General features: G+C 36.7%; 1 protein-coding gene across 5 annotated transcripts in view; it reads right to left on the minus strand.

Annotated features, from left to right (window-relative positions):
• Nucleotides 1–13,956, minus strand: part of LOC109091128 (receptor-type tyrosine-protein phosphatase T-like) — a 236,531-nt gene that overhangs the window by 24,870 nt on the left and 197,705 nt on the right. For all 5 annotated transcript variants that reach the window (XM_042758908.1, XM_042758907.1, XM_042758906.1 and 2 more), the window contains one exon: nt 6,082–6,169. In XM_042758908.1, the coding sequence (XP_042614842.1) occupies nt 6,082–6,169 (88 nt within the window). The remainder of the gene's footprint in view (nt 1–6,081; nt 6,170–13,956) is intronic.

Genomic DNA, 13,956 nt, shown 5'->3' on the forward strand with positions numbered 1-13,956 from the left:
TTGGCAATTATGACAACACTTCTGGAAAAGGGGAAGAGGGTGGAAACGGAAAGAGAGGAGGGGTAGAGGAAAGGTCTGACACTAGCTACGCAAACCCGTGTGGCATTCTGCTTTGATCACATGGAGAATGCAAATGCGCTGTTGAGGCATGTCGACTCCAAGCCAACGGATGTTCTCTGATGGCAGGCAGCTCCGCAGAATCCCTCCTGATTTCTCTCCGTCTTTCCATTTTTTTGTTCCGAGGAGAAGCAAGTCCAAGTCTCAAGCTGTAAGTGGGTCGTGAAGGTTGTTTACTTTCAGACAGCCCCTCCTTCCTGTCCAAACCTGCTGCGTTTCTTATTCTGTCTGCTCAAAAATCAACAACTTATATTTTTTTACTTCAGACTTTATTTGCTGCTCCTCTCTTGCTTGCCTCACAAACATCAGCTGTCTTTCACCGGTGCCTTGGTCTGTCTGCTGACCTCTCTGCTCCCTGAAAGGGAATATGTGCGAGGGAAGCAGAAAAGATGGAAATGGAGGGATGCGGAAAGAGAGTTAGAGAGAGAGACGGGGCTAATTAGACGCCACTGAGTCAGTTGTCATAACAGCAAGTGCTCGGCAGGGATCTTCTCCGCAGTGAGGGGCCAGACACAAAGCTCTAATTGGAAGAGAATGACCGGAATATACAAAAGAGTGCCGTGATGCATTGGTACAGCAGTTCTGAGTCAGCCTGCAAAACTATCCAGATGTCTGGATGATCACCAGTTTAGACACGTATGAGAGACGTTACAGTGACATGATGATGAGTAGGGTCTGCCTCAAAGTTGTCTTAATTCTACACTGTTTGCGCCACAGACATGAGTCAGTGATTCCTCACGTCATGCAGTTAAATGAGCATAGGTGTGCTATTACTTTTCTAAGTGGTAAGAGTTACTCTTCTATGCTTAGACTGCCTTTTTTTTTCTTTTTTTTTTACTGGGGACATGAGCCATATCAAGCTGCTCTTTTGACTTGGGCCAGTAAGCAACCACCCAGAACACTTTAGCAATCTAACCCTTGAAATAACTCAGAACACCTAAGCAAACATTTAGCAACGCCCCAGCAACCACCCAGAACACCCAAGTAAATCTCAGCAATGTTCTTGCAACCACCTTCAACACTGTAACAATCCCATAGCAATATCCTAGAAATCACTCAGAACACCCTGGAAACACAACATCCTCAGCAACCACAAAGAAACACACACAACCACCCAGAGCACAGTAACAAGTGCACTGCAACACCCTAGCAACCCATTATCAATGTCCACAACCCAGAACACCCTAGCAACTGCATAGAATCACACTAGCAACACCCATATCAACACCCACCACCCAGAACATCCTCAACTGCATAGCAACACTCTAGCAACTCCATATCAACACCCAAACCCCAAAACACAGTAACTGCATACAGTAGCAACACCCTAGCTAGCATATCAACGACCACAACTCAGAACATCCTAGCAACTGCATTGCAACACCCTAGAAACCATCCAGAACAATCTAGTGACCCCATAAAAACATCCTAGCAGCCATCCAGAACACCCCTGAAACCACATGGCAACACATTAGTACAAACTCAGAAAAAAAATACAAATTATTGATAACCAGTATGACTGCAGCTTTTTAACAAAAGGATTCCAATATATTTTACATTATTCAAATGAAATCAAGCACTGAAACATTTTAATGTACAGCAGACAAGAAGTGTGTGAATTGGAAAAAAAGTTCTAAAATTACAGTGGCCACCTGAAAATGTATGAATGACAAAGAAATGTAATTATATAGAAGAAGCATCTGCAAACAAATTCTGCACAAGCTTTTCTCCAAACTAACTTCCCTTTTCTGAGCCATTTTTGCAATGACTTTCAAGGTCACTAAGATATTTTAGTGCCATGAAATTCATTCATTTTTAAGCTTATCACAGTTCCCAAATACATTCTAATACTAATGCAATCATTAAACAACAACAACAACAACAACAACAGTAAAAACAAACAAACAAAAAACAACACATGCAGCTTTAGGCTAAAATCTCAGACATAGTGGATCTCAGGTGCAGTGGTAACATTAAAAATCCTCTCTCATTTTGTATCTCATTCTAAAAATACATACAAAAAGAACAACTTGGTACTTTTTTTTTGTCCTCGCTGCTGCTCTTCTGTATAACCTCAGTGTGTTGTCAGCTGGCCTCAGTGCATTATACACCTAAACAGCCTATTAAATCCCTGCTTGGCAGAAAAGAGGTTCCAGTGTCAAATGGGCCGAGTACTGTTGCACACACCTCGTGGCGTGAGAGCGAAACACTCTAATCCAGTTTAATCCATTTCCATCCGCTCTGGGATAAGACGCTTTGCTCATGAAGTCTACCTGAGAGGGGTTTAGAAAGAAGCAGAAGTGTTTATGCGAACGCATGAGCTTTGAGAGCTTGGTGTTAGGACAAGTGTCATCCTAATCTGAAAGGGATTCATTTCAGAAGGTTAATTTGCACCAACGGCAATAAAAAGGATCTATTTTGCAACGTATGCAAGGATTCTTATTAAAGAAATTAATTTCCATCTGTTATTCACATATTGTAAGGAAGTGATCCTATTAGTTTATATAACTAGCTAAAGGAAACAAACATCACTCTCTCAATTTGTTTTTTATAGGCAGTAATGGGATTTAATGGAGGTCAAATAGAGACTTTTGCTGGCCTTTTCCACTTTTGGAATGTTTCTACTTAGAAGTCTCACGAAAGCTGTACTTCAATCAAAAGAGGAAATTTCAATATAAATATTTCTTATCAAAATTAAAATGTTGATTCTTGAATAAAGCATAACAGAGTTTTCTGAGCTGTAAAAGAGCAACCTCTAAATATTGATGATGTCTAAATCGACTAATCATTTTAATGTAAATGAGGTATGAATCTGACTCTGTGTTTATTCTTGGTTAAGAGCATTAATCGATGACGATAAACAAACAAACAAACAAACAGAAGCGAGAGCGTAATAAACTACACAGCTCATGTGAATGCTAATACTCCAGCTTTGGTCAATACATCAGAGGAGGATTTTTTCCGCAAAGACTTCAAGGGAACCTGATGATTCTGGCAGCACTACGTGAAGGGAATAAATGTCAGAATTTGAGGAGCTCAGAGAGAAGAAATGAGAAGGTGTCTTCATCCAGACACACAGATCCACGCGTGCAGAGCACTTAAAAGACCAAGACACACTTTCCTCTGTGTTTGGACTAATGAAAATGTACAACCTGGACATTTTTTATTCATCAGGTGCCTTACCTTGCATATTTTAACCTCAGATCCACAAAGGCATTGATACTAACAGGTTAAAATGAGTGACGGTTTGGATAATGGGCCAGTGTGTGTTGGTTATCCATTGGGGGTTTCATCCCTCTTCATGGGATGATTGTGTGATGTTGGTGTTCGTTACATGAATTGCATCCTGTGCGAATTTTATGAATTCAGTTCATACAACAAGGAAAATGTCATCTGCACTACAAGTAGAGCTAATAAATGAAGTGACAACAAAAAGAACACCGAATTAGATATTTTGAAGAACTTTGGGGTCCAAACAACATTGGACCCTATTCACAGTAACACTGAGACTTTTTTATATATTTTTTGGAACATATCACACAAAATTTGAACAACATGACGACAGAACTTTTGGGAGAGCTATTCCACCTCATGTTGGCAGATATCTAAGTCAACACTGAATGTATCCTTTGTGGATAAGGCAATCCCAGAATGAATTGTGACAAACTTTTATGGAGTACTCATATTTATTTCATGAAGTATTTAAAGAAAACTGCTCCATGCTAAATGCTTAGCAACAGTCTAACACCAGATTCTATTTGCTATTGTGTTCTTAAATGTAAATCAGAAATGTTGCCTTGGCAAAGTTGAAGTACTAAAATAACTAATACCAAAATGGAAATAAAAATATACTGTATATACACATAAGCTGATAAAAATAACAGAAGCAGCTTAAACTTAAAATGGAATATATGTGAATATATAGAAATACAATATGAATATAGAAAATATAGAAAAAATAAAAGGTAATTAAAACTAATAATTAAACCAGTAATTAAAAATGTATAATAATAATAATAATAATGATGATGGTTGTAACAGAATTGGGATTCCTGTGATGCCTACCTTAGTTTTGTTTTTTATTTTCTTTATCTAAAGATTTGAGATTCATCTCCCATAGAATAATAAAGTTTTATAAATTCATCAAATTCCTGTAAAAATACTTTAATTTCAGGTAAGTACAGAGCTGCAATAGTATTTGCTTTTTCAAAGTCCTCTTTTAACAATCCATTACCAACCTTCCGCTGTTTTTCTTTCTGTAGAGTACTCTGTGATGTACTGTAATTGTCCTCTGCTTTGGGATAAAACCCATAGGTATGCTGTGACTCATCCGTTCCTTACTCAAACCTGCTGCCAAAGCATTTCCTGCAATCTCAGTCCAAACAGAGCACGCATCTGTCAAACGGCCTGCGCCAAATCATAGTATGCTTGCTATGTGCACATACCTCCTTCCCAACCATAATTGATGAAATATACTAATGAGGAATCATTTGGAAAAGATTAAAAAATCTCAGCATACACAGAGAAGCTGAAATTGGTTTTAAAAGGCGAGCAGGAGTAAATACGAGCCAATTTCCTAATCCCCCCACCCTCGTTCTCTGATATGTAAATGTTTGCCTATAACAGTTTATTTTGGGTGTAGAGTCTCGTGAATTATAGATGACCATATGGGCTTGAATGGCTGACACTGCCTGCTTAAACACTGAAGGGATGAGCAAGACCGGACAGATGTCTCTAATTGAAACGGCTTTCCTCATCTCCTATAAATTGTCAAAGTTAATCAAGGGATGCATGGCCAATTTTGTTTGTGGGTTAATTTTTTTCTTGGCTCAGTTTGTAAGACATCGCTCCAATTTAGGGTGGTTAAACATGCATTCAAATAATGAAATGCTTCACAAAACAACGTCCTGCGACATGAGACTTTTCAATTACTTAAAAACACATTATCCAAGCATTTGGTTATATTAAATGTAGCCACAAGTTAAAGCTATGAGAGTTTTTGCACTGCTCTTCTAGTAAATATAAGAATGTTTAGGTGCCTTTAAGCATTCATCTAACTAAATGCTAAATGCTACAAATTACTATAGGCTAAAGTCACAGTTACAAGAAAAGCAAAACCCTAGGGACCTGGTGTTAAATAAAGTAGACATCTCCTTTATCTCCATTTTTCACTATTTTTCACAAAAAATGATCCTTTGTACTGATGAACAGCCTGATGGACAGTTTTCATTAGCATCCTGTATAATTAAATGGGTTTAACTAATAGCAAATTCATCATAATACCTGCTGGCTGTGAGTGACTGACAGGCTATTTCATTTGGCCCGTGTTTCATCTCATTTTAAGAGCACCGTGACAGAGACAACTAAATCTTGTAGAAGAAATATAATGTCAACAACCAGATATCATTTAATGGCGCTATATTAGCAAAATAATTACCAAAGTCGATCATGGTACTACTCTGGCAATACCATCATGTTTTGACATCTTCAAAAGTATTCTTTGAAATATCTTGGTGTACCATGTACACAAGGTATTTCCATGGTACATGAAAATGGTGAAACAGGATAATGTTACTATAATGATAATGGTACTTTAAAATATAGGGAAGTTCAAGTACCATGGTATTTAAATGTACGAATGTAGTAACATGGTAGTTTTTGGTACTTTTTTGAATGAAGTGGTTCAGTACTGTGCACTTCCGTGGATTTTAGATGTGGTCTTACCTTAAAGTAACTTGTAAATACCTAGAATATGTTAAAGTATATCAAATGTATCATGATGTTACCATCTGATATTTCACCGTAGCAGAGTACTTCCACAGTACTTTTTAAGCATTATGAAAAAGTTCAGCCATTGGTGCAGTTGAGGTGTGAGGTGCAGTTATCAAGGTGAAAGAAACCCAAAATTTTATTAAAAAATTTAGTTTAAACACTATTTAGGATTCTTGCTGTTTCAGTACTCACAAGCGATGATGTTGCCGTAGCGATTCTTGTTGCGGTTTTCATCCTTCTTGGCAGTTTCCCATGGTGCCGTTTGTCCCTCAGCCAGACCCTGGAATCAAATCAAGAATATTTTTTAACATGTTCATTCATTGCAGAGACTGCTTTCACACATATACATATATATATATATACATATATATATATATATATATATATATATATATATATATATATATATATATACATATACATATATATATATATATATATATATATATATATATATATATATATATATATATATATACATATATACACACACATAATTTCTGATAGCTAAAGACATACAAGTTAATATTTTCACACGTTGAGTTGCTTTTCTGAAATAACAGGCCAAGTTAGGTGCCTCTTTTCCCTTGATATCACTGAAAAACTTGTGTGTGTGGAAGAGTCCTGTAATTGTAGACTCATCCTTTAGCCTTGGGGCAAAGACAAGACTCTGAAATGTCAGACAAGAGCACTGAATGGTGGCCACTTAAAGCAGTAGTGCAATCTTCATCCTTTCCACCACACACAAGACAAGCCATTTACGGTGACAGATCTAAAGAAACAATGGTGGTCTGCAAAGTGTCTGCATTAAAGAAAGACTTCTTGGACAAAGTGATTCAAAACAAGCACATTTTAAAGATGAATTGGAGGGGTGATGGTGCAATTTAGTGAAGGTCTATCTTTAAAAGACGTCTCTGTGAAAGAACAGCAACAGAAAATCGACTGAAAGACAAGAGTTCATTCACAGACCTCATGTGTCCTTTTTCTATTTTTTTTTTATTTTTTTCCACTCTCAGTAAAAATTGAGTGCCAAATTTAATTAATGTAAGAACATCCAAAATTTTAGAAAATTCATTAGGTTTTCACAATGTACTGTTATTGACATGCACTTGCACACCGACAGTCAAATAATAAATTATCAATTCAGTATCAGTTTGTAAAATTAAATGGGTTTAAATAATAGCAAATGACAGGCTACTTCATTCGGCCATTGTTTCATCTACTTTTAACAGTGACAACTCTATCTTTTAGGAAAATATAATGTCATTAACTACATATCACATAATGAATTGCATCAATAGTATGAATTGTATTCCATCCATCCATCCATCCAAGTATTGCTTTTTGGTACTTATATTAATGCAGCAGCATACCGGATAAGTTAGTAAGTAAATCAATAAATGATGTGAATTTAATCTAAAAATACTATCACATAATGAATTGTGATGCTATATTAACAAAAGTAGTACAAAAGAGTTCCATGGCACTACTAAAATGTACAAAATCCAACCAATCAAACAAATAAAACAAAAATAAGAGAAGTTAGTAGTGTTAATTTCGTTAACGAAAACTATGACGAAAAATGTTTGTTGACTAGCTTTTTTCCCATGACTTAGACGAGACGACAATAAGGTCAATAAACTAAAACTAAGACTATATCAACATGCAATTTCATTGATGAAAAAAGACAAGACTTAAATGTATTCAAAAAGATAAAAACCTCTTTTTATTTTCATCAAAAAAAGGAGACAAAATATTATTGCAGACGCTCTACATTCCTCTACTAAGCGAGCGTTCATGAGTATGGTTGCCAGATATCAAGAGTTCAAATCCCCGAATCAAAGCTTTGTTGTTATAAGGATACATTCTCTGACTGGTGTTTTGCTTATTTTAAGCAATCTGGCAACCATTCGCACACGCATGCTCCTCACTGCGGAAGCGCCACTGACAAAGATATGAAACACCAATAAACAAGATGGAGTTTAGCGATCTACATGAAAGTGTCCTTCAGCCAGTCTGTGTTCTGTCATGAGATCTCCACTGTATTGTTTGCGATTGTGGTCACTGAAAAAATGCACTTACTAAACTGCTGTTGTTTTAATAGAGAAATAGGCTTTTGCTATTGTTATTTTGTTTGTTTTTGCAGTTTTCATAATGTAGAATGTCGTTGGTTTTAATTTAAATAATAAAAATCCTATAATAAATCAGTACACTAGATATTGTAAAATACACCATGTACTAGTCTGCATTATATTGATTTGTGCTTACTGGTGAAAGTGCAATACCTGAAATGCAAAAGTAGATTTTCAAATGACAACAATCATTACGATTATAATTTTGAGCAAAAATAATTTTGATCGGTTTAACCATTTTACAGAACTAGCCGTTTGTACAAACTAGCGTACCAGATCCTTGTGTGGTCCCAGGATGAACTCCTCTCGCTGAGAGCAGTTCACGTTCCTGGGCATCTCAGTTTGGGAGCAGACATCCTGTCGAGGCAGGGGCAGAGGCCCGGGGAATGGCGGGTTCACACCGAGGTGGTGAAGCAGAGTTGGAGAGTTTTGGCCATGCTCAGGTGGATCTGTTTGCGACTCGAGAGACATCGCACTGTCCCCTCTGGTTCTTTCTCTGACTCATCCAGCTCTACTGGGCTGGATGCTATGGTACAGATGTGGCTGAGGCTTCCTCTGTATGCTTTTCCCCCATTTGCTCTGCACCCGAGAGTTCTGTTAGTAGCCTGGGGTTAAAGTCTCAACATTTGAGTCTAGTTTTAGTCAAAGAAAATCGTCTCAGCTTACGTATGTAACCATGGTTCCTCGAGGGAACGAGACGCTGTATCTCGGGGCCATACTTCCTGCATCCCTGCCGCTGCTTGCTTCATTCCTACAGGCTAAATGCTGGATTCACCGCACGTGCTTTTAAGCTTCCTGGTCTCTGACCCGTCTATGATGTCTCACCCATCTATTGGTCTGATTACACACATGATTCAGAGCTGGCCGATTTTCTTTGACTTAAACTAGACCCAAATGTTGAGACTTTAACCCCAGGTTTCACAGACAAGGCTTAAGCCTAATCCCAGACTAAATCTAAGTTTGAGCTGTTTCATCTGAAAGAAACTTGCTCTGACTGATTTTAAAATATATCAGTGCGTTTATTTTGTTTTAAAATAAACACCAGTATTTTTTTTTTCTAAGGTACTTTTATAAAAATTAATTAAATGTCCTAATTGAACTATGGCCTAATCCTGGTTCAGTCTAAGCCCTGTCTGTGAAACCAGGCCTTAGCCAACTAAAACTAAATAGGATAAGGTTGACTAAATATGATAAAAACCAACAAAGACATTTAACACGGGACTAAGACTACAATTAAAAAATAGCTGACAAAATTAACACTAGAAGTTAGAAAAAAAAATTATTAAAAAATGTATTCCATCATGCATCACTACATAGAGTGTTTTTAACTAATTGACTGTTCTGGCTGGTTGAATCGCTCAGCATCCGACGATGTCATAAAAGTAGAAGGACTGTTTTTCTCTCCCATGTCCGTACGATGGATCCCATCTGGAAGTAGTGAAGCATAGAAGCCTGAACATACAGACTCTATCATCTCTACTGTACTGTTCCTTCACGTGCATTAAACATGATCAGGCACCTGTGAAAATCGAAACCTTACAAAGCTTAATTTTTTTTTAAATGCTCTTTCATGTGTGAATTAAACATGATCTGGCAACCCTTCCAATAAATCAGTCACATTCATGCCGAGGGATACTGGAATCTGGCAACTCTGCCCATGTTCTCATTATAATCACGGTACAGTCAGGGTAACTGAGTCAGTTATAAAAAAACTCTCTGTCTGCCTGACAGAATGTGATGCTAAAACTGTTTGAGGGCTTCTTAATGATACATTTTGAGACATCCGGAGAGAATCGCTACACAAAAAGCTTTTAACTCCTGTCTTCTGGCAGTGAGCTAAACTTATTTTTCATTTGTTCTGTACCGGATTCCTCAACCACCCTCCAAAAATGTCCTCACTGGAACCCCTCTCGTCTTCTGATCTTCTGTTTTTGATATCATTAATACTTTATAGAAGTGATGAGAAGACAGTGAAGGCGAGTTTACTGTGTGTGTGTGTGGAGACAAAGACAGCAGATAAGCTGTCAGACCTCTTCCTACCCCACACTTCCAAACATTTCATAATCCTCTTCACCTGCTACACTTTCTACTGTTCATCATTTTGTTATTTTGTTATCTAATGCAATGACATCCACACATTAAGTGTTGACTTAAGTGTCCAAATACTTTATGGGGCCACTGTAACCTTCTCCATATTTATACGTACCATGAACTTCTCGTTGTTTCTTCTCTCTGTTACGTGAGCACAGATGCAGGATCACACATGTGGCAGGCTGAGATTAATGATGCGATTGTGCTGACATACACACACAGGTGGCCGTCATCAGCTTTTACCAACATGATCAGATCTGCATCACTCACTACCTGCCCATCATATCTCATCCCTCTCCATTCCTTCACTGTCCACTCTATTTGTATGTTCCACTTTATGTATCATGTAAAATTAGAGGTGCAAGATATACTAATGCACTAAAACTGAATATTATTAAGTGAGAACTATTACAAACCCAATTCCAAAAAAGTTGGGACACTGTACAAATTGTGAATAAAAACAGAATGCAATGATGTGGAAGTTTCAAATTTCAATATTTTATTCAGAATACAACATAAATGACATATCAAATGTTTAAACTGAGAAAATCTATCATTTTAAGGGAAAAATAAGTTGATTTTTAATTTCATGGCATCAACACATCTCAAAAAAGTTGGGACAAGGCCATGTTTACCACTGTGTGGCATCCCCTATTCTTTTTATAACAGTCTGCAAACGTCTGGGGATTGAGGAGAGAAGTTGCTCAAGTTTATGAACAGGAATGTTGTCCCATTCTTGTCTAATACAGGCTTCTAGTTGCTCAACTGTCTTAGGTCTTATTTGTCCCATCTTCCTCTTTATGATGCGCCAAATGTTTTCTATGGGTGGAAGATCTGGACTGAAGGCTGGCCATTTCAGTACCCGGATCCTTCTTCTACGCAGCCATGATGTTGTAATTGATGCAGTATGTGGTCTGGCATTGTCATGTTGGAAAATGCAAGGTCTTCCCTGAAAGAGACGACGTCTGGATGGGAGCATATGTTGTTCTAGAACTTGGATATACCTTTCAGCATTGATGGTGCCTTTCCAGATGTTTAAGCTGCCCATGCCACAAGCACTCATGCAACCCCATACCATCAGAGATGCAGGCTTCTGAACTGAGTGCTGATAACAACTTGGGTTGTCCTTGTCCTCTTTAGTCCGGATGACATGGTGTCTCAGTTTTCCAAAAAGAACTTCAAATTTTGATCCGTCTGACCACAGAACAGTTTTACACTTTGCCACAGTCCATTTTAAATGAGCCTTGGCCCAGAGAAAATGCATGTGCTTCTGGATCATGTTTAGATATGGATTCTTTTTTGACCTATAGAGTTTTAGCGGGCAACGGTGAATGGCACGGTGGATTGTGTTCACCGACAATGTTTTCTGGAAGTATTCCTGAGCCCATGTTGTGATTTCCATTACAGTAGCATTCCTGTATGTGATGCAGTGCCGTCTAAGGGCCCGAAGATAATGGGCATCCAGTATGGTTTTCCAGCCTTGACCCTTATAAAGATTGTTCCAGATTCTCTGAATCTTTGGATGATATTATGCACTGTAAATGATGATAACTTCAAACTCTTTGCAATTTTTCTCTGAGAAAGTCCTTTCTGAAATTGCTCCACTATTTTTTGCCGCAGCATTGGGGGAATTGGTGATCCTCTGCCCATCTTGACTTCTGAGAGACAATGCCACTCTGAGAGGCTCTTTTTATACCCAATCATGTTGCCAATTGACCTAATAAGTTGCAAATTGGTCCTCCAGCTGTTCCTTATATGTACATTTAACTTTTCCGGCCTCTTATTGCTACCTGTCCCAACTTTTTTGTAATGTGTAGCTCTCATGAAATCCCAAATGAGCCAATATTTGGCATGACATTTCAAAATGTCTCACTTTTCTATTGTGAATAAAATATAAGTTTATGAGATTTGTAAATTATTCCATTCCTTTTTTACTCACAATTTGTACAGTGTCCCAACTTTTTTGGAATCGGATTTGTAAATTGTTTAATATTAAGTATTTGAATTTTTTGACTATTTGAAATATATATTTTCAAGAGTCATTTTTTACATTGCTTTAAAGCATAAATCTGTGAATTGTGAAAAAACATTCAAACTGTGAAACAAGCAAGATTCAATTAGTTAAAATGTATGAAATTTAAACAAACTGTAGTTATAGATGATGTATATATATATATATATATATATATATATATATATATATATATATATATATATATATATATATATATTGAATTAAATTAAAATATTTAAAAGTAAACAATTAAAAAGTATGAACACTGTTTAAACATTTAAACTGTGAAACAAGCAAGATTCAATTAGTTAAAATGTATGAGATTTAAACAAACTGTTATAGATGATGTATGATTAATACATCCACTTGATATATTTATAGATATTCAGGAAAATTATATGGAATTAAATTACAGCCACTTAGCTTTTAACATATTAAATTAAATTAAAATATTAAATTAAATATATTGCATTTACTATTTTTATTTTATTTTATTTAAATAACTTAACATATAAACTTAAATTCAATTAAAATATTAAATTAAATCAGTCAGATTGTCTACTGATGCACAAGTCCAAATATGAAGCATTTTATGAGAGAATTTTAATTCATTAGCAAATTAGATTGATTGGAAAGGGTTAAAAAGCAAAGTTTAAATATGAGTAACATTAAAATCTCATTTGCAGTAAAAACCACGTCCAAATTCACAGTAAAACATGCATTATGGGAAACGCAGTATTTGCCCCTAATGTGCTTTCGCTCATATGAGCTAGTCATAAGCCAGTAAGCAAACACTCCATTCAACTCAGTGTAAATGTATTGCGTTTCTTCTCCTTCACTAGATATTAGGAAAAAATGACTTATTTTCGGAGGCAAGGATAGAGATAGGCTGATGCAAAAAGCTGGCAACTTCATTTGCAGGCAAACTTGTGTGGCAAATCAGGTTAGAACAGAGAGGCGATAACAAAAAGGCGTTATAAAAACGTCTGCCTTGATGAATGACCCTTTAAACACAGAGGCACAGGATCTGGTGCTATCAGACTGCCTATGACAGGAATGGGCTGCCAGCAATACATCTATCTCATGTTTAATTCTACATTTTAGACGGCCTGAAGCAGCCTGTACAGCTGAGCTAGTCCTATTGCAATGCTAAAATTAAGCTAGACCTATCCTAACCCTTCAAGTGATCAATTAATAGTTAGGACATACCTCTGTAACATCTAGATCTCCTTCAGGCTTGGTGTGGAGCTGCATTATCCTATTTCTGGTATTCACAATGGAAATTGTGAATACATAAATTGGACAGAATTGACACTAAACAACAACTCAATTTGTTATTTTGTATCTCAGAATAATAAATCTGATAAATGACAGACATAAATATGAGTCATTCTTTATGAATGAGAGTCTCTTCTTTAAAAGTGCAATCTTTACCCTTTTAAAGATGCCTTCAATCCAGGTGATTGAAAATTTGAATACAGAGAGTGTCCCTTCCTCTCTAATTCACTGATGTATCTTGTTGCCAGAGCCATCTATCAAGACTGTGTCTGAATACACAATAATGTGCCAAATATGATTCATACTTATACTCAAGCAAAGATTTCTGCTGATTGTTCATACACTACTCTCCTTTGATAGTCTACCTAAGAGTAGTCCTATATCGCTGAGCAAAGAGCTGTTCAGAATAACATGATTCCAGACCAGATTCCATATTAGAATTCTGAACAAGATGTTTACAAAGAACATGCCATCATTGCTTTGCAAGCATCACAAATAATCTCAAAGTATAATCATACTACAGTAGTTACTACATGCACACTATTTCTCTCA

This window comes from Cyprinus carpio, chromosome A6 (assembly GCF_018340385.1).
Source record: "Cyprinus carpio isolate SPL01 chromosome A6, ASM1834038v1, whole genome shotgun sequence".
Lineage (NCBI taxonomy): Eukaryota > Metazoa > Chordata > Actinopteri > Cypriniformes > Cyprinidae > Cyprinus > Cyprinus carpio.